Below are 23,159 nucleotides of genomic sequence, written 5' to 3'. Positions count from 1 at the left end.
TAGCAGAAAAAACAGTCTATAACTTGGGTGACTGGAGTCTCTGACAATTTTATGGGCTTTCCTCTAACACTTCCTATTATATAGGTCCTAGATGGCAGGAAGCTTGGCCCCAGTGATGTACTGGGCCGTTCGCACTATTTTCTGTAGCGCCTTACGGCCAGATGCCGAGCAGTTGCAATACCAGGCAGTGATGCAACTGGTCAGGATGCTCTCGATGGTGCAGCTGTAGAAACTTTTGAGGATCTGGGGGCCCATGCAAAATCTTTTCAGTCTCCTGAGGGGGAAAATCTTTTGTCGTGCCCTCTTCACGACTGTCTTGGTATGTTTGGACCATGATAGTTCGTTGGTGATGTGGACACCAAGGACCAAGGAAACTCTCAACCCGCTCCACTACAGCCCCGTCAATGTTAATGGGGGCCTGTTCGGCTAGCCTTTTCCTGTAGTCCACGATCAGCTCCTTTGTCTTGCTCACATTGAGGGAGAGGTTTTTGTCCTGGCACCACACTGACAGTTCTCTGACCTCCTCCCTATAGGCCGTCTCATCGTTGTCGGAGATCAGGCCTACCATTGCTGTGTCGTCAGCAAACTTAATGATGGTGTTGGAGTTGTGTTCGGCCACGCAGGCGTGGGTGAACAGGGAATACAGGAGGGGACTAAGTACACACCCCTGAGGGGCCCCAGTGTTGAGGATCAGAGTGGCAGGCGTGTTGTTGCCTACTCTTACCACCTGGGGGTGGCCTGTCAGGAAGTCCAGGATCCAGTTGCAGAGGGAGTCTGGGGGTGGCCTGTCAGGAAGTCCAGGATCCTGTTGCAGAGGGAGTCCTTAGCTTAGTGATGAGCTTCGTGGGCACCATGGTGTTGAACGCTGAGCTGTAGTCAATGAACAGCATTCTCACATAGGTGTTCCTTTTGTCCAGGTGAGAAAGGGCAGTGTGGAGCGCCATAGAGATTGCATTATCTGTAGATCTGTTAGGGCGGTATGCAAATTGGGGTGGGTCTAGGGTTTCTGGGATAACGGTGTTGATGTGAGCCCTGACAATCCTTTCAAAGCAATTCATGGCTACAGATGTGAGTGCTATGGGTCGGTAGTCATTGAGGCAGGTTATATCCAGGTGAGAAAGGGCAGTGTGGAGTGCGATTACATATCTGTAACCACTATCAGTCATGTCTGTAACCACTATCAGTCATATCTGCAACCACTAGCAGTCATGTCTATAACCACTAGCAGTCATGTCTGTAACCACTAGCAGTCATGTCTATAACCACTAGCAGTCATGTCTATAACCACTAGCAGTCATGTCTGTAACCACTAGCAGTCATGTCTGTAACCACTATCAGTCATATCTATAACCCCTAGCAGTCATATCTATAACCACTATCAGTCATATCTGTAACCACTAGCAGTCATATCTGTAACCACTAGCAGTCATATCTGTAACCACTAGCAGTCATATCTATAACCACTATCAGTCATATCTATAACCACTAGCAGTCATATCTGTAACAACTAGCAGTCATATCTATAACCACTAGCAGTCATGTCTGTAACAACTAGCAGTCATATCTGTAACCACTAGCAGTCATATCTATAACCACTAGCAGTCATGTCTGTAACAACTAGCAGTCATATCTATAACCACTAGAAGTCATATCTGTAACCACTAGCAGTCATATCTATAACCACTATCAGTCATATCTATAACCACTAGCAGTCATGTCTGTAACCACTAGCAGTCATATCTATAACCACTAGCAGTCATATCTATAACCACTATCAGTCATATCTATAACCACTATCAGTCATATCTATAACCACTAGCAATCATATCTATAACCACTAGCAGTCATATCTATAACCACTATCAGTCATATCTATAACCACTATCAGTCATATCTGTAACCACTAGCAGTCATATCTATAACCACTAGCAGTCATGTCTGTAACCACTAGCAGTCATATCTGTAACCACTATCAGTCATATCTATAACCACTAGCAGTCATATCTATAACCACTAGCAGTCATATCTATAACCCCTGGGCAGTCATGTCTGTAACCACTAGCAGTCATGTCTGTAGCCACTAGCAGTCATATCTATAACCACTAGAAGTCATATCTGTAACCACTAGCAGTCATATCTGTAACCACTATCAGTCATATCTATAACCCATAGCAGTCATATCTGTAACCACTAGCCTCTAACCACTAGCAGTCATATCTATAACCACTAGCAGTCATATATGTAACAACTAGCAGTCATATCTATAACCCCTAGCAGTCATATCTGTAACCACTAGCCTCTAACCACTAGCAGTCATATCTGTAACCACTAGCAGTAATATATGTAACAACTAGCAGTCATATCTGTAACCACTAGCAGTAATATATGTAACAACTAGCAGTCATATCTGTAACCACTAGCAGTAATATATGTAACAACTAGCAGTCATATCTGTAACCACTAGCAGTAATATATGTAACAACTAGCAGTCATATCTGTAACCACTAGCAGTAATATATGTAACAACTAGTAGTAAAATCATACTTGAGAACATTTTTTGAGCAGATTAGTTCTACAGGGAATGTTCACCTACAGTATGCTCAGGATATATTCACGTTATGTAAGTAGCTCTGCCTTCAAATATTCATCTGGATCTCAAATCAAATCAAACTTTATTTGTTACATGCGCCGAATAAAACAGGTGTCGACCTTACCATGAAATGCTTACTTACAAGCCCTTAACCAACAATGCAGTTCAAGAAAGAGCTAAGAAAATATTTACAAAAAAACTAAAGTAAAAAATTATAAAAAGTAACACAATAAAATAACAATAACGAGGCTATATACAGAGTACAAAGTAAATGTGCGGGCGTACAGGTTAGTCGAGGTAATTTGTACATGCAGTTAGGGGTAAAGTGACTATGCATAGATAATAAACAGCGAATAGCAGCAGTTTAAAATCAAATGGGGGGGTGTAAACGCAAATAGTCCGGGTGGCCATTTGATTCATTGTTGGGCAGGCACAGTACAAGGTTTGTAGTCCACTAACCTGAGGCGTCTATGACAGATGTGTCCGCTCCATGGGCCAGCATGACTGCCAGACATTCAGTTTGACCACGGGTGGCAGCCACATGGAGACTATATGGGGAGAGAGACAGCACAGAGCAACAACATGATCAGTCTAACACAGGGGAGATTCAACAGGTCATTGGATGAATAAACAGAAAGTACAGTAATCAATTCTGTAAAAAGAAATCCCTACAATTCCTTCTACAAAAAGTAAATAAAGGTCATTGACATCAGTCAATATAATTTTCACTGGCTAGATCTGCATCTTTAAAGTGGAAACATCAAGAAAAGGTTAAGTAGTGTGGGGACTATTGAATTCTGTGCTAGAGAATGAGTTTATTCAGCATCCGCCAATGTATTGATTATGTTCTGAGCTTTGCCTTTCGTATGTGTTGTTAGAACAGGGTTAGTGCACTGCTGTCGATCAATGAGCATTGCTCTCTAGGCCATCACGTAGATTCACAGAGCTAACACACACACAGAGCTAACACAGGCAGCCGGGTGATCCATAGGACCACTCCACTGAAGAACACGAAAACAGAGCAATTACCACTGCTATAGAGGATGTCTTCACTACACTGAACAGACATTGAAACAGGAAACAACATAGCAGATTTGGAAGAGAAAACAAAACTATTTCTTCCAAATAGTTGTTGTCACTTATTTAATGAACAGGGATTATCTAATATAGGAATACTGAGATAAGCAAGTGTTTAGACTATTTCATTGACCTTTCTCATGAAATGTATTCCCCTCAGAATGGAAAGCAATTTAAAACACACTTGCCTGACGAACATGTTTGATATGCCTGGCACAGACCGATAACTTTCAGGGGTAATTCAGTATTCTACAACAGATTCCTCAGATAGCCCACATTTCAACACCAATTACACTTCCTCAAGTACATCAATTGCAAGGTCCATGCAGGGAAATTGTAATCTGCTTTACCAAATTTCTATCAGCATGTTAAATGTGCAACCAGAGGGAAAAAAACTCTAGACCACCTTTACTCCACGCACAGAGATGCGTACAAAGCTCTCCCTCGCCCTCCATTTGGCAAATCTGACCATAATTATATCCTCCTGATTCCTGCATACAAGCAAAATGTAAGTAGGAAGCACCAGTGACTCGGTCAATAAAAAAGTGGTCAGATGAAGCAGATGCTAAGCTACAGGACTGTTTTGCTAGCACAGACTGGAATATGTTCTGGGATTCTTCCTATGGCATTGAGGAGCACACCACATCAGTCATTGGTTTCATCAATAAGTGCATCGTCGACGTCCTCCCCACAGTGACCGTACGTATATACCCCAACCAGAAGCAATGTATTACAGGCAACATCCGCACTGAGCTAAAGGCTAGAGCTGCCACTTTCAAGGAGCGGGACTTTAACCTGGAAGCTTATAAGAAATCCTGCAATGCCCTCTGACGAACCATCAAACAGGCAAAGTGTCAATACAGGACTAAGATCGAATCGTACTACACCGGCTCCGAAGCTCATCGGATGTGGCAGGGCTTGCAAACCATTACAGACTACAAAGGGAAGCACACCCGAGAGCTGCCCAGTGACACGAGTCTACTAGATGAGCAAAACTACTTATATGCTCGCTTCGAGGGAAATAACACTGAAACATGCATGAGAGCACCAGCTGTTCTGGATGACTGTGTGATCACGCCCTCCACAGCCGATGTGAGTAAGACCTTTAAACAGGTCAACATTCACAAGACTGATTACCAGAACGTGTACTGCGAGCATGCGCAACTAAATGGCAAATGTCTTCACTGACATTGTCTTCATTTTGTCTTCATTTTCAAACTCTCCCTGTCCAAGTGTGTAATACCAAAATGTTTTAAGCACACCACCATAGTCCCTGTGCCCAAGAACACTAAGGTAACCTGCCTAAATGACTACCGACCCATAGCACTTACGTCTGTAGCCATGAATTGCTTTGAAAGGATGGTCATGGCTCACATCAACACCATTATCCCGGAAACCCTAGACCCAGCCCAATTTGCATACCGCCCTAACAGATCCACAGATGATGCCATCTCTATTGCACTCCACACTGCCCTTTCCCACCTGGGCAAAAGGAACACCTATGTGATAATGCTGCTCATTGACTACAGCTCAGCATTCAACACCATAGTGCCCTCAAAGCTCCCTGTTCACTCATGACTGCACAGTCAGGCACGACTCCAACACCATCATTAAGTTTGCTGACGACACAACAGTGGTAGGCCTGATCATCGACAATGATGAGACAGCCTACAGGGAAGAGGGCAGACCCCTTGCCGTGTGGTGCCAGGACAACAACCTCTCCCTCAACGTGATCAAGACAAAGGAGATGATTGTGGACGACAGGAAAAAGAGGACCGAGCACGCCCCCATTCTCATCGACAGGGCGGCAGTGGAGTAGGTTGAGAGCTTCAAGTTCATTGGTGTACACATCACCAACAAACTAACATGGTCCAAGCACACCAAGACAGTCGTGAAGAGGGCACGACAAAACCTATTCCCCCTCAGGAGACTGAAAAGTTTGGCATGGGTCCTCAGATCCTCAAAAGGTTCTACAGCTGCACCATCGTATGGAAACTGCTCGGCCTCCGACCGCAAGGCACTATAGAGGGTAGTGCGTACGGCCTAGTACATCACTGGGGCCAAGCTTCCTGCCATCCAGGACCTCTATACCAGGTGGTGTCAGAGGAAGGCCCTAAAAATTGTCAAAGACTCCAGCCACCCTAGTCATAGACTGTTCTCTCTGCTACCACACGGCAAGCGGTACCGGAGTGCCAAGTCTAGGTCCAAGAGGCTTCTAAACAGCTTCTAGCCCCAAGCCATAAGACTCCTGAACATCTAATCAAATGACTACACAGACTATTTGCATTGCCCCCCCGCCCCCCTATGCCGCTGCTACTCTCTGTTATTATCTATGCATAGTCACTTTAATAACTCTACCTACATGTATATATTACCTCAATTACCTCGACTAACCGGTGCCCGCGCTAATTGACTCTGTACCGGTACGGCCTGTATATAGCCTCGCTATTGTTATTTTACTGCTGCTCTTTAACTACTTGTTACTTTTATTTCTTATTCGTATTTTTTTAAACCACATTGTTGGTTAGGGGCTTGTAAGTAAGCTTTTCACAGTAAGGTCTACACCTGTTGTATTCGGCGCATGTGACTAATACAATTTGATTTGAAACTATGATTAATTTATAATAACAAGCACTAGTGGAAAGACGCAATTTAACTCCTAGAAGACAATAAATCAGTATTAATTTAAGATGATGTCTTTGTTCTTGCAATAACACATCATGCAATGAATGGAATTAGGCACATTTTCCTAATGATTCAGACTACATTGGTGACGTGCATGATTACTGTGTTTTTGTCTAATTGTCTGTGTGTGTGCATGTGTGTTTTGTAATAATAATCATGAAATGTATTGTGCTTTTAGAAACCAGCAGTTTCCATACATTCCAATCATTATCCACCAATTCTCCATGGTGACACTGGCTGTTTGCGAAGCAGATTGGCATTTATTGGGATGACTCATGCATTGGAGGCAGCTCTGCAGGGTAGTCACTAGCTGGCACAGCCTCTGAGTCGTACAATCTGAGTTTAACCTTAACCACACTGCTAACTTAATTCCTAATTTTTGTTTTCATGATTTTTAAGAATATATAGCCAATTTTGACCCATCTAGAGGAAGTCGCTCAGTGCTGCCTCTCGGACAAGAATCATCCCAATAAAAGGCAACCTGCATTTGGGAATGCCATTTGATTTTACCTTTATTTAACTAGGCAAGTCAGTTAAGAACAAATTCTTATTTTCAATGACAGCCTAGGAACAACTGCCTTGTTCAGGGGCAGAATGACAGATTTGTACCTTGTCAGCTCAGGGATTTGAACTTGCAACCTTGCAGTTACTAGCCCAATGCTCTAACCACTAGGCTACCCTGCCATGCCAGTCAGTGTGTGTCCTTCTGGGAAACCTGGGAAGGTCAGGGATGTAAACAATGGTCTCTTCATACGGGTGACTTAAAAGACACATTGTGTGGCTGGCCATTGTGAGCGATTCCCCCTCAAAGTAAATCACTAAATATATCTAGGTCAGTGGTGTTGACTTTCACTAGTCTCTGGCAGTGCTGCTCTATCTGTAGCAGTCAGAAAGAGGTCAAACATGAACATTATCAGGTCCAGTTAGGAAGCATGGCGGTCACATCCATTCAGAGCCTATAGAAATCAGGAAAATATCATGACACAATCACGCTGTGTGATAATTGGGAGCTTCTTAAACACACAAAGGAGACCATGTACATTATGGGACTTGTATATATTTTTTATAGGCTATCAATGAAAGGCCATTGACCATCACAGGTCTGTGCACATGGAGTAAGACACTAAAATAGAACAGGAATTCCTGTTGACAATCAAAAGTGTTACAATATAATGCAATTTAGCTTTTAGCACATATTCATTATGGAATAAGAGGAAGGGCAAAGCAAAAACCCACATCATCAGATTAAAGATGGACAAATGGAGAAGGAATAAAGGAGATGACTGATGACGTGACTCAAGTAGTTAAATAGCATATCATTATATTTATATTGTGCTATACTTAGCAACTCATTGTCGGTCAAGGTGCAGTTAATAAGAACCAGTGATTTGCCTAACTTTAAAAATATATATATGTTTACTTTCTCTAACCATGATAAAATCTCAAACTAATCTAACTCCACATGACTGATTCCTCCTTCAACAGAAGTAATTTCAAGGTACTGTATCTAGGGCAGTTCAGTTCAGTACAGTAGCATCTCCAATAGTGACAGGGACTATGGCTTATCGATCTGAACAGTTGCCTGGGGGCAATTCTCACTATCAACTATTGTAGATGTGTCATCATAGAACTTTGAGGGAATATCTAAGTACTGTAACTTCACTGCTGCACTGAAATGGTATCAATATTGGAATTTTAGATGTTTCAGGGAAGATGAGCAGAAATGTGATTGATTTTAACAATAAACATTACTATACTGATATTCCACATTGTCCCTTAATTCAGTTTGCACAACACACATCCTAAGTGGTCCCAATTCCCTGTTTCTAATCTGTGTCTGACCAAACCCTGTCCCTCAACCCTTGATACTCACGCTGACTTGCCCTCACTGTCCAGTTTGAACGCGCTGGCTCCTTTCTTGGTGAGGAGGGAGGCCACCTTCTCTACCTCCCCATGTTCCACAGCTGCCATGAGTCGCTCATCATTTTTGCTCCATTCATGGGCCTGAGAAGAGAGAGATATAAAACATTACAGAGGTTAATGCTTCTCATTCACAGTTTAATATATCTATTACTGAATCATTACTGTTCAAATCCTGTGTGGCGAAAACCACAGCCCCTTACCCGTTGTAGACAATTAGCATAAAAGATGAAAGACGTCATAGCTGTTTGTTGGTTTTACTCCACCGTGAACCTAACGCAATTCAGCCTGTGAACGCGGCCAGCCATGCCTCTCTGGTAACCTCTAGTCTAGAGGGTGATAATCCCATTTAGGCTTAATCCTTAAGTAGGGAGCTTCCCATTACATAACCTGAGGAACACACGTTTCACTATGGCATATAGGCATTAGGCATGCTGCACCAGGGCTCTGTTTCAACACCATCAACAGAAGATTGTTTCACTTTCAACATATTTTCAACCTTGAAGACCATGGCCAGTCATGACATGACAGTCATTCAGTTCGAAACGCTTATGCCTGTCCTTTGCTTTCTCACCTGAAACCATTGGATCATATTTCTGTGATAACACAATGCCTAAGGAAGCCAGCATCCCCCTGCACCTAAACCATGAAATCAATTCCTCAAATGAAAGCTTCTCTGCAGAGATTTACATGGGCATGAATTTCACCAGAGCCCATGAATGGTTGAAATGCACCGAAAATGACTAATGTCCTAAACTCAGTTGCAGTCCATTTTCACAACGAATTTCCCTAATTTCCCTCATTCCCTCATTGTAATCAAGACATATAGGGCTCCAGCCTGACCTCATAGTGGGGGCTGTGAGTTCCTTCTGGAGGTTACTGGCTGGCCTCACTGACTCTGTCCTACCCTGCCTGGCATGCTCATACACACAGGCTTGATTATAGCAGCCATGCACCCATTCACTTCCATCTATTCGTAGGATGATGGGAGGCTCAGTCTGAAAGAGAAGAGTTATGAACCGGGGGCAAAGAGTATCTATTCTCTCCGTGTGCGCCCACGCGCACGCACACACACACACACACACACACAACACAGAGAGTGAGAAAGGAGGAGGGAAAGTAAGGTGCATGTACTGAGCTTTACAGCTCTGACATCTTCATTTGATCACTCTTTTGTCTAGAGGTCGACCGATTATGATTTTTCAACACCGATACCAATTATTGGAGGCCAGGGGGTGAAAGCCGATGCCGATTAATCGGCCAATTTTTTTTTATTTATTTGGAATAATGACAATTACAACAATACTGAATGAACACTTATTTTAACTTAATATAATACATCAATAAAATCAATTTAGCCTCAAATAAATAATGAAACATGTTCAATTTGGTTTAAATAATGCAAAAATAAAGTGTTGGAGAAGAAAGTAAAAGTGCAATATGTGCCATGTAAGAAAGCTAACGTTTAAGTTCCTTGCTCAGAACATGAGAACACATGAAAGCTGGTGGTTCCTTTTAACATGAGTCTTCAATATTCCCAGGTAAGAAGTTTTAGGTTGTAGTTATTATAGGTCTATTTCTCTCTATACGATTTGTATTTCATATACCTTTGACTATTGGATGTTCTTATAGACACTTTAGTATTGCCAGTGTAACAGTATAGCTTCCGTCCCTCTCCTCGCTCCTACCTGGGCTCGAACCAGGAACACATCGACAACAGCCACCCTCGAAGCAGCGATACCCATGCAGAGCAAGTGACGTTTGAAACGCTATTAGCGCACACCCCGCTAACTAGCTAGCCATTTCACATGGGTTACACCAGCCTAATCTCGGGAGTTGATAGGCTTGAAGTCATAAACAGTGCAATGCTTAAAGCATTGCAAAGAGCTGCTGGCAAAACGCACAAAAGTGCTGTTTGAATGAATGCTTACGAGCCTGCTGGTGCCTACCATCGCTCAGTCAGACTGCTCTATCAAATCATAGACTTAATTATAACATAATAACACACAGAAATACGAGCCTTAGGTCATTAATATGGTAGAATCCGGAAACTATCACGTTTATTCTTTCAGTGAAATACGGAACCGTTCCGTATTTTATCTAACGGGTGGCATCCATAAGTCTAAAAATTCCTGTTACATTGCACAACCTTCAATGTTATGTCATAATTACGTAACATTCTGGCAAATTAGTTCGCAACGAGCCAGGCGGCCCAAACTGTTGCATATACCCTGACTCTGCGTGCAATGAACGCAAGAGAAGTGACACAATTTCACCTGGTTAATATTGCCTGCTAACCTGGATTTCTTTTAGCTAAATATGCAGGTTTAAAAATATATACTTCTGTGTATTGATTTTAAGAAAGGCATTGATGTTTATGGTTAGGTACATTCGTGCAACGATTGTGCTTTGTTCGCATATGCGCTTTTGTTAAATCATCCCCCGTTTGGCAAAGTCGGCTGTCTTTTTTAGGAAGAAATAGTCTTCACAGTTCTCAATGAGCCAGGCGGCCCAAACTGCTGCATATACCCTGACTCTGTTGCAAGAGAAGTGACACATTTTCCCTAGTTAAAAGAAATTAATGTTAGCAAGCAATATTAACTAAATATGCAGGTTTAAAAATATATACTTGTGTATTGATTTTAAGAAAGGCATTGATGTTTATGGTTAGGTACACATTGGAGCAACGTGTACCTAAGCGATTATATGCAACGCAGGACAGGCTAGATAAACTAGTAATATCATCAACCATGTGTAGTTAACTAGTGATTATGATTGATTGATTGTTTTTTATAAGATCAGTTTAATGCTAGCTAGTAACTTACCTTGGCTTCTTACTGCATTCGCGTAACAGGCAGGCTCCTCGTGGAGTGCAATGTAAAGCAGGTGGTTAGAGCGTTGGACTAGTTAACCGTAAGGTTGAAGATTGAATCCCCGAGCTGATAAGGTAAAAATCTGTCGTTCTGCCCCTGAACAAGGCAGTTAACCCACCGTTCCTAGGCTGTCATTGAAAATAAGAATGTGTTCTTAACTGACTTGCCTAGTTAAATAAAGGTGTACATTTTAATATATATATTTTTTAAATTCAAAAATACCGATTTCCGATTGTTATGAAAACTTGAAATCGGCCCCAATTAATCGGCCATTCTGATTAATCGGTCGACCTCTACTTTTGTCACATAGAATTTTCCTGCACAGTAGGAAATGCAAATTCTAAAGTTTGTAATTTCCACTTAAAAATTTGCCCTAATGACTTGATTTGCCCCAACCCCTACAAAAATGTAATAATCCACATAATAATTTACATTTCCTGTTGCTGCAGGATTCTTTTCCTGCTGTGAGAAGCAGGGTCAAATTAAGATAGCGCACCTGTATGTGCTGCTTTGAAATAAACTGTCTGGCCTGGTAGCTCGCATCAATTCAGTTTTTTTAGGGCCATGATCCTTCAATAGAAGTGTCATCATAAGTCAAGATTTCTATAAGAGACAGACATTTCACAAGGCCAAGAGGTTTTGAAGTATATGAATGGTAGGAGGTGCTATTCCATGGTGTCCTTTCCTAAGCTATTTCAAAGTTAAGCTATGTTGTTAGTTCTTATGGGTTCTACCATCTCTACACTGCCACGTGAGCAGAGGAAGGGGCCTATAAACTCAGGTATGCATAGATGAGCTGCAGAAAGAGCAGAGGGGTCGGGCTGTGATGGGTATTGAATAACCGTGTAACTGACGGTTACGGATAAAGACCGCCATGAAAATAAAATAACAGTCAAAACCGTTTAAATAGGCCTACATAAAAAAATAAAATGTATTAACATGTAGATAAACTTGACCTAATAGCGGGAGTGTTTACTAATGATTATAAGCAATTGATTTGCTAACTTAATCTGTCTACATCTCCTCCTCTTTCCAACATGTGTTTGATGCACCAGCAGCTAATCCATTAGTATACTGTCTGGTATACAGTCTGTTATAAACTGGGTGGTTCGACCCCTCAATGCTGATTGGCTGACAGAAATGGTATATCAGACGTATACCATGGGTATGAAAAAAACATAGATTTTTACTGCTCTAATTACGTTGGTAACCAGTTAATAATAGCAATAAGCCACCTCGGGGGTTTGTGGTATATGGCCAATATATCACAGCTAAGGGCTGTGTCCAGGAACTCTGCGTTACGTCGTGCATAAGAACAGCCTTTACCCGTGGTATATTGGCCATATACCACACCTCCTTGGGCCTTATTGCTTAAATATACCACAGCTGTCAGACAATCAGCATTCAGGACTCAAACCACCTAGTTTATAATAGGCTATATATTATAGGCCTGCTAAATTGAATCTAGGCCTAGACCACCTGTGCTATAGGCAACTCTAAAAGACAGAATAAAATAAATATCAGCTGGAGTTTACCCTTATCAATAAGTGGTTGCACAGATTTAGATAAAGTACTCACTCAAAATGTAGTGTCAACATAACCAGCCATTGCTTTATTAAAACTGATCCAGTTGATCAATGGACAGGTTGATCATTAGGCTATGGACAGGTTGATAATTAGGCTATGAAAAGGTTGGTCATTAGGCTATGGACAGGCTGATCATTAGACTATGGACAGGCTGATCATTAGGCTATTGACAGGTTGATCATTAGACTATGAAAAGGTTGGTCATTAGGCTATGGACAGGCTAATCATTAGGCTATTGACAGGTTGATCATTAGACTATGGACAGGCTGATCATTAGGCTATTGACAGGTTGATCATTAGACTATGAAAAGGTTGGTCATTAGGCTATGGACAGGCTGATCATTAGACTATGGACAGGTTGATCATTAGACTATGGACAGGTTGATCATTAGGTTATTGACAGGTTGATCATTAGGCTATGGACAGGTTGATCATTAGGCTATGGACAGGCTGGTCATTAGGCTATGGACAGGTTGGTCATTAGGCTATGGACAGGCTGATCATTAGGCTATTGACAGGCTGGTCATTAGGCTATGGACAGGTTGATCATTAGACTATGGACAGGCTGATCATTAGGCTATGGACAGGCTGATCATTAGGCTATGGACAGGCTGATCATTAGGCTATAGACAGGCTGGTCATTAGGCTATGGACAGGTTGGTCATTGGGCTATGGACAGGCTGATCATTAGGCTATTGACAGGCTGATCATTAGGCTATGGACAGGTTGATCATTAGGCTATGGACAGGTTGATCATTAGGCTATGGACAGGCTGATCATTAGGCTATTGACAGGTTGATCATTAGGCTATTGACAGGCTGATCATTAGGCTATTGACAGGTTGATCATTAGCGAAGGGGCTAGGCTTGGACAGGCTGATCATTAGGCTTGACGGTGTCGACAGGCGGTTGATCATTAGCGGCGGTATCATGGAGCAGGTTGATCATTAGGCTATGGACAGGTTGATCATTAGGCTATGGACAGGGAAGGCTTGAAGGTGGCATTAGGCTATGGACAGGCTGATCATTAGGCTATTGACAGGTTGATCATTAGACTATGGACAGGTTGATCATTAGACTATGGACAGGTTGATCATTAGGTTATTGACAGGTTGATCATTAGGCTATGGACAGGTTGATCATTAGGCTATAGACAGGCTGGTCATTAGGCTATGGACAGGTTGATCATTAGACTATGGACAGGCTGATCATTAGGCTATTGACAGGTTGATCATTAGGCTATGGACAGGTTGATCATTAGGCTATAGACAGGCTGGTCATTAGGCTATGGACAGGTTGATCATTAGACTATGGACAGGCTGATCATTAGGCTATAGACAGGCTGGTCATTAGGCTATTGACAGGTTGATCATTAGACTATGGACAGGTTGATCATTAGACTATGGACAGGTTTATCATTAGGTTATTGACAGGTTGATCATTAGGCTATGGACAGGTTGATAATTAGGCTATGAAAAGGTTGGTCATTAGGCTATGGACAGGCTGATCATTAGGCTATTGACAGGTTGATCATTAGACTATGGACAGGTTGATCATTAGACTATGGACAGGTTGATCATTAGGTTATTGACAGGTTGATCATTAGGCTATGGACAGGTTGATCATTAGGCTATAGACAGGCTGGTCATTAGGCTATGGACAGGTTGATCATTAGACTATGGACAGGCTGATCATTAGGCTATTGACAGGTTGATCATTAGGCTATGGACAGGTTGATCATTAGGCTATAGACAGGCTGGTCATTAGGCTATGGACAGGTTGCTCATTAGGCTATGGACAGGCGGATCATTAGGCTATGGACAGGCTGATCATTAGGCTATGGACTGTCTGAACATTAGGCTATGGACAAGCTGATCATTAAGCTATGGACAGGCTGATCATTAAGCTATGGACAGGCTGATCATTAAGCTATGGACAGGTTGATCATTAGGCTATGGACAGGCGGATCATTAGGCTATGGACTGTCTGAACATTAGGCTATGGACAAGCTGATCATTAAGCTATGGATAGGCTGATCATTAACCTATGGACAGGCTGATCATTAAGCTATGGACAGGCTGATCATCAGGTTGCATCCATGCGTTTCTATTTTGGAATGGTTGTCAATTTCATCTTCATGCCTATCACAGTTGCCTCTATACACTTAGTGTACAAAACATTAGGAACACCTGCTCTTTCCATGGCATAGACTGACCAGGTGAATTCAGGTGAAAGCTATGATCCCTTATTGACGTCAACTGTTTAATCCACTTCACTCAGTGTAGATAATGGGGAAGAGACAGGTTAAAGAAGGATTTTTAAGCTCTGAGACAACTGAGACGTGGATTGTGTGCACAGGCTGTGGCAAGCCAATGGGCAAGACAAAATATTGAAGTGCCTTTGAATGGGGGATGGTGCGTCAAGAATGGTCCACCACTTTAAGGACATCCTGCCAACTTGACACAACTGTGGGAAGCATTGGAGTCGACATGGGCCAGCATCCATGCGGAACGCTTTCAACACCTTGTAGAGTCCATGCCCCGATGAATTGAGGCTGTTCTGAGGGCAAAAGGGGGTGCAACTCAATATTAGGAAGGTGTTCCTAATCTTTTGTACACTCGGTGAATATCACCCTAAAAACTTTTCTCTGCAATTTATATGATAGGCTACATTGATGTAGCATCATCCTATAATGTAGAGAATGTTTTTCCTATCCTACAGAAAGGATTTGAAGCTAAGTTTTTAATACATTTTTCGGAAAGGACACATTTTATTTGCTTACGTGTCTGAGTGAGATGTGCTGCAGGTGGCTTTGATTGATGGGTAATTTTAGGTGGGTGGGTGAGCATGTATGAGTTCACTAATTCTCTATATCCATTCAGAAAGTTTCCCTGAAATAGGCCTAGACTGTCTGGACTTCTCTTTAATCAGATAGAAAAAAAGCTGTGTCTTGTCAGCATATGTGCTAGGAATGATGACAGGAGCCAGTTTTGCATTTCTTCTCTTATTAAATGGGGTGCAACAGACTGAAACGTAGCCAAACTCCTTTCATGATTCATCCTATAGGATGCATAGCCCATATTCTAGTCTTTTCAGCAGCATATTATTTTTCCAGCAGTATATGATTTTTCTCTCATTACTGCATCCATCCTCTCTAGCCACTTTGAACAACGAATTGCCACAGAGAATGACCGTAGAAATGTTGGTGACCTTATGCAAATTGTTCAGAAAAGGGGAGGGAAAAACGCATAGAACTTGGTGTGAACGGTTTAGTGCGTCAATATCGGGATCTGTATTTTTTCGGAATTCCTCTCCTATCTGACATTCCTTAATTTGTATACTAGACTAATATTTAGAGGTAATAACTTGAATAATAATAATAATAATAATAATAATAATGAAACGCTACTGATAATAACGAAGTGTAATGTTAATAGCGAAGTTGCAGAGAAAAACCAAGTGTTTCTTTTGAGTCTGATATGTGCCGATCCCCCCCAACGGTTCAGTTGGTGACCATGTACATTGGCCTGGCCAATTAACATAACCTAAAATTCCAAGACGATCATGATCTCACACCCCTTTGAAGTCTATCACCCCTTTTACCTTTAAACACTTGCCCCCCAATACCCCATTCCCTGATACATGTATAAATATTTTACTATAAATTGTGCCTTCCTGCACTATACTCTGCAAAAATGATTATCCTATTCCACTGAGCAATTTACTTTAAATTCGTATTCTAATCTTTTATTATTTCTTATTGTTGTTGCATTGTCGAAGAAAGAAGCTGCAAGTATGCATTTCGTTGGATGGTGTATACCGTGTGTATCCTGTACATATGACTAATAAAAATATAAAATTATGTTACAACATTCAATTTTGGGAATGTTGTAACAGAAGCCAACTCACAGACAGTCCGGGAATAACAAACCTTACCCAACTCCACACCGGCAAAAGGCACTATTTGACCTGGTAAACACAGCAGGGTATCTAAAAACTAACATACCTAAGTGGACAAATATGTAAAGAAATCTGAAACCTCTCTACAGCTGACTGGTTTCCAACTTCCCATACATGGCAATAGAAGGGCATCTGGATTTAGAAAACAGGTTTTCTTTGATAAACTCAGACAAGTCTCTGTTACAGCATTAGATGAGACAAGTCTAGAGGTACCAATTTGTGAACGCATGTTTCTGCCCTGTAGAACTCCTGCTCTTAGTAGTGCTTAAGTGGTGAAGGAGATATACTGTCAGGATGATCTGACTTTGTTGTTATATGTAGAGATGAATCCTCTTATAAACATCAAGCTCAAGTAATGTAACAGCAGACTAGTCATCTCACCTGAAAGCTGTGATCTGTAGATAACCTGATATGTATATAGTCTGGAGAAAGGCCCTTTTAAAGCGCCTATAGATGTACAATATGACATATTGTGCACTGCAGGAACATAAAAAGTGAATTGTTAAATCAAATATCAATACAACATTTCTAGCATGTACAGTGCCTTCAGGAAGGATTCAAACCCATTGACTTATTCCACATATACACTGCTCAAAAAAATAAAGGGAACACTTAAACAACACAATGTAACTCCAAGTCAATCACACTTCTGTGAAATCAAACTGTCCACTTAGGAAGCAACACTGATTGACAATACATTTCACATGCTGTTGTGCAAATGGAATAGACAACAGGTGGAAATTATAGGCAATTAGCAAGACACCCCCAATAAAGGAGTGGTTCTGCAGGTGGGGACCACAGACCACTTCTCAGTTCCTATGCTTCCTGGCTGATGTTTTGGTCACTTTTGACTGCTGGCGGTGCTTTCACTCTAGTGGTAGCATGAGACGGAGTCTACAACCCACACAAGTGGCTCAGGTAGTGCAGCTTATCCAGGATGGCACATCAATACGAGCTGTAGCAAGAAGGTTTGCTGTGTCTGTCAGTGTAGTGTCCAGAGCATGGAGGCGCTACCAGGAGACAGGCCAGTACATCAGGAGACGTGGAGGAGGCCGTAGGAGGGCAACAACCCAGCAGCAGGACCGCTACCTCCGCCTTTGTGCAAGGAGGAGCAGGAGAAGCACTGCCAGAGCCCTGCAAAATGACCTCCAGCAGGCCACAAATGTGCATGTGTCTGCTCAAACGGTCAGAAACAGACTCCATGAGGGTGGTATGAGGGCCCGACGTCCACAGGTGGGGGTTGTGCTTACAGCCCAACACCGTGCAGGACGTTTGGCATTTGCCAGAGAACACCAAGATTGGCAAATTCGCCACTGGCGCCCTGTGCTCTTCACAGACCGGTTTGGCGGTGGGTCAGTCATGGTGTGGGGTGGCATTTCTTTGGGGGGCCGCACAGCCCTCCATGTGCTCACCAGAGGTAGCCTGACTGCCATTAGGTACCGAGATGAGATCCTCAGACCCCTTGTGAGACCATATGCTGGTGCGGTTGGCCCTGGGTTCCTCCTAATGCAAGACAATGCTAGACCTCATGTGGCTGGAGTGTGTCAGCAGTTCCTGCAAGAGGAAGGCATTGATGCTATGGACTGGCCCGCCCGTTCCCCAGACCTGAATCCAATTGAGCACATCTGGGACATCATGTCTCGCTCCATCCACCAACGCCACGTTGCACCACAGACTGTCCAGGAGTTGGCGGATGCTTTAGTCCATGTCTGGGAGGAGATCCCTCAGGAGACCATCCGCCACCTCATCAGGAGCATGCCCAGGCGTTGTAGGGAGGTCATACAGGCACGTGGAGGCCACACACACTACTGAGCCTCATTTTGACTTGTTTTAAGGACATTACATCAAAGTTGGATCAGCCTGTAGTGTGGTTTTCCACTTTAATTTTGAGTGTGACTCCAAATCCAGACCTCCATGGGTTGATCAATTGGATTTCCATTGATTATTTTTGTGTGATTTTGTTGTCAGCACATTCAACTATGTAAAGAAAAAAGTATTTAATAAGATTATTTCTTTCATTCAGATCTAGGATGTGTTGTTTAAGTGTTCCCTTTATTTTTTTGAGCAGTATATATATATATATATATATATATATATATATATATATATATATATATATATATATATATATATATATTTATTATCACCCATCTACACACAATACCTCATAATGATAAAGTGAAAACTCTAAGAGCTTTGCACACCTGGATTGTACAATATTTGCACATTATTATTTTTCAAATTCTTTGAGCTCTGTCAAGTTGACTACCATTTTCAAGTCTTGCCACAGATTTTTAAGCAGATTTAAGTAAAAACTGTAACCAGGCCACTCAGGAACATTCAATGTCATCTTGGTAAGCAACTCCAGTATTTGGCCTTTTGTTTTAGTAATTGATCTGCTGTAAGGTGAATTCTGTACAGGCTTCCTTCTTTTCACTCTGTCATTTAGGTTAGTATTGTGGAGTACCAACAATATTATTGATCCATCCTCAGTTTTCTCCTATCACAGCCATTACACTCTAACTGTTTTAAAGTCACCATTGGCATCATGGTGAAATCCCTGAGCAGTTTCCTTCCACTCTGGAAACTGAGTTAGGAAGGACACCTGTTTTTAGTGTTGCTACCATGCTGTGTTGTTATGTGTTGCTGCCATGCTCTGTTGCTGTCTTATGTCTCTCTTTATGTAGTGTTGTGGTGTCTCTCTTGTCGTGATGTGTGTTTTGTCCTATATTTTTATTTTTAATCTGAGCCCCCGTCCCCGCAAGAGGCCTTTTGCCTTTTGGTAGGCCGTCATTGTCAATAAGAATTTGTTCTTAACTGGCTTGCCTAGTTAAATAAAGGTTCAAATAAATAAATCAAATAAATAGCGAATGGGTATATTAATACACCATCCAAAGTGTAATTAACTTCACCATGCTCAAAGGAATATTCAATAGGTGCCCTTTGCGAGGCATTGGAAAACACACAGGATCTATTAAGATGGCGCCGAAGAGGATGGCTGACGTTTTAAATGCCCATAACCAATTGTGCTATTTTTTAAATATATTTTTTTGCGTGGTTTGTAACTTATTTGTTTTACTTATTTTGTACATAATGTCTCTTATGACCGAAAATAACTTTGAACATCAGAAGTGGGATTATTCAAAATGAACTGGAAGAAGATTTTTCCTTTAACGAGTCCAATGAGAAAAATATACTGTTCTCCCGGGAACAGGCCCAGATCCCCGTCATTTGCGTGAAGAAAAGACGGAGGCCAAGAGGACGCAGATCGGTTGCCTTTTGAGAATCCGTAGGCGAGCGAGTAAACTCCCACTTCCATCAATTCTACTTGATAACATGCAATCATTGGAAAATAAGATTGATGACGTACGATTACGATTATCCTACTGTTGGAATCGGCTAAACTTTGAACATTGAGATATTAAATAAATTATAGAGAAGAATCCTTGAATAGAAAGAGTGGAAGAGACTGGGTTTTATGTCAGAAGTTAAGGGTTCTCTGTAGAAAGCCAGAAGGCTTTGGAATGTGTTTGATGGAGGAGAGGAGAGCGATGTATTGATATAGGGAAGACAGATGGATATCTGTGGATTAGGTGAAGGAGGGGTTGAGGTCAGGAGGTGAGGTGTGAGGTCAGTTCCCCTTAAGGGAGTAATCAGGGTTAGTATCTGGTTACCTTCTTTCTCTTGGGCATAAACTAAGGATTGGAGAGAGGGAGTGTCTTAAGTAGGATGTATATAACCAATGGAGAGAAATGTTTTGCTGTCTGATTACAGCTGTACAGAACCTTTGGAAAGAATTAAACTTGGTTAAAGCTTCTCTAGTGTCCGTGGGTATTTACTCTGAAAAATAAGAACCTACCACTACCAACAGGACATTAAGAACTGTAATATCTTATGTTTCACCGAGTCGTGGCTGAACGACGACAAAGACAATATAGAGCTGGAGGGATTTTCAATGCACCGGCAGAACAGAGAAGCTATGTCTGGTGGGGATGTCTTTTTGTCAATAACAGCTGGTGCGCGACGTCTAATATTAAAGAAGTCTTGAGGTATTGCTCGCCTGAGGTAGAGTACCTTATGATAAGCTGTAGACCACACTATCTAATAAAGGAGTTCTCATCTATATTATTCGTAGCCGTCTATTTACCACCACAGACCAATGCTGGCACTAAGACCGCACTCAACCAACTCTATAAGGCCATAAGCAAACAAGTAAATGCTCACCCAGAAACGGCACTCCTAGTGGCCAGGTTTTCAGGTTTACCAGGTTTTCAGGTTTACCAGGTTTTCACATGTGCAACCAGAGGGCCACCTTTACTCCACACACAGATATGCATACAAAGCTCTCCCTCGTCCTCCATTTGGCAAATATGACAATTTTTTTATCCTCCTGATTCCCGCTTACAAGCAAAAACTAAAGCTGGAAGTACCAGTGACTCGCTCAATACGTAAGCGGTCAGATGACGCGGATGCTACGCTAAAAGACTGTTTTGCTAGCACAGACTGGAATATGTTCTGGGATTCATCCAATGGCATTGAGGAGTATACCACCTCAGTCATCGGTTTGATCAAGAAGTGCATTGACGACGTCGTCCCCACAGTGACCGTACGTACATATCCCAACCAGAAGCCATGGACTACAGGCAACATCTGCATCGAGCTAAAGGCTAGAGCTGCCGCTTTCAAGGAGCGGGACACTAATCCAGACACCTAAAAGGAATCCCGCTATACCCTCTGACGGTCCATCAAACAAGCACAGCATCAATACAGGATTAAGATTTAATCCTACTACACCGGCTCCGACGCTCTTCGGATGTGGCAAGGCTTGAAAACTATTACGGATTACAAAGGGAAACCCAGACGCGAGCTGCTCAGTGACGCGAGCTAAATGGCTTTTATGTAACACTGAAGCATGCACAAGAGCACAAGCTGTTCTGGATGACTGTGTGATAACGCTCTCGGTAGCCGATGTGAGCAAGACCTTTAAACAGGTCAACATTCACAAACCCGCGGGGCCAGCCTAAAACCTGCCTAAATGATTACCACCCCGTAGCACTCACGTCAGTAGCCATGAAGTGCCTTGAAAGGCTGGTCATGGCTCACATCAACAGCATCCTCCCGGATACCCTAGATCCACTCCAATTTGCATACCGCCCTAACAGATCTACAGATGACGCAATTGTAATCGCACTCCACACTGCCCTTTCCCACCCGGACAAAAGGAACACCTATGTGAGAATGCTGTTCATTGACTACAGCTCAGCATTCAACACCATAGTGCCCATGATGCTCATCACTAAGCTAAGGACCCTAGGACTAAACACCTCCCTCTGCAACTGGATCCTGGACTTCCTGCCGGGCCGCCCCAGGTGGTAAGAGTAGGCAACAACACGTCTGCCACGCTGATCCTCAACACTGGGGCCCCTCAGGGGTGTGTAATTAGTCCCCTCCTGTACTCCCTGTTCACCCATGACTGTGTGGCCAAACACGACTCCAACATCATCATTAAGTTTGCTGAGGACACAACAGTGGTAGGCCTGATTACCGACAACGATGAGACAGCCTATAGGAGGAGGTTAGAAAACTTGCAGTGTGGTGCCAGGACAACAACCTCTCCCTCAATGTGAGCAAGACAATCATGGACTACAGGAAAAGGCAGGATGAACAGGCCCCCATTAACATCAATGGGGCTGTAGTGGAGTGGGTCGAGAGTTTCCTTGGTCCTTGGTGTCCACATCACCAATGATCTATCATGGTCCAAACACACCAAGACAGTCGTGAAGAGGGCATGACAAAACACATGGGTCCCCAGATCCTCAAAAGGTTCTACAGCTGCACCATCGAGAGCAACCTGACCGGTTGCATCACCGACTCGTATTACAACTGCTCGGCATCTGAAGGTGCTACAGAGGGTAGTGCATATGGCCCAGTACATCACTGGGGCCAAGCTTCCTGCAATCCAGGACCTATATAATAGGCAGTGTCAGAGGACTGTTTTCTCTGCTACCGCACAGCAAGCAGTACCGGAGCGCCAAGTCTAGGAACAAAAGGCTCCTTAACAGATTCTACCCCCAAGCCATAAGACTGCTGAACAATTAATCAAATGGCCACCGGACTATTACATTGACGTGCCCCGCCCCCCTCCATTTGTTTTATACACTGCTGATACTCTCTGTTTATTATCTATGCATAGTCACTTCACCCCTACCTACATGTACAAATTACCTCTAACCTGTACCCCCGCACACTGACTCGGTACCGGTACCCCAGTATATAGCCTTGTTATTGTAATGTTATTGTGTTACTTTTTATTATTTTTTACTTTAGTTTATTTGGTAAATATTTTCTTAACTCTTCTTGAACGGCACTGTTGCTTAAGGGCTTGTATGTATGCATTTCACGGTAAGGTATACACTTGTTGTATTCGGCGCATGTTACAAATAAAGTTTGATTCGATTTTTTGAAACC

The 23,159-nt window shown here is 42.5% G+C and overlaps 1 protein-coding gene across 1 annotated transcript in view; it reads right to left on the bottom strand.

The window, feature by feature from the left end:
* Positions 1-23,159, bottom strand: part of LOC106568157 (ankycorbin) — a 77,996-nt gene that overhangs the window by 29,396 nt on the left and 25,441 nt on the right. Inside the window, exons 3-4 of the mRNA XM_082960468.1 lie at positions 8,226-8,356; positions 3,050-3,138 (exon numbers count right to left, since the gene is read on the bottom strand). Coding sequence (XP_082816594.1) covers positions 3,050-3,138; positions 8,226-8,356 — 220 coding nt within the window. The remainder of the gene's footprint in view (positions 1-3,049; positions 3,139-8,225; positions 8,357-23,159) is intronic.

The sequence above is a fragment of the Salmo salar genome, chromosome 13 (genome assembly GCF_965601325.2).
Source record: "Salmo salar chromosome 13, fSalSal1, whole genome shotgun sequence".
In the NCBI taxonomy this organism is placed as follows: domain Eukaryota; kingdom Metazoa; phylum Chordata; class Actinopteri; order Salmoniformes; family Salmonidae; genus Salmo; species Salmo salar.
Note: the sequence above shows the minus strand (reverse complement) of the source record. Positions and strands in the feature narration are given on the sequence as shown.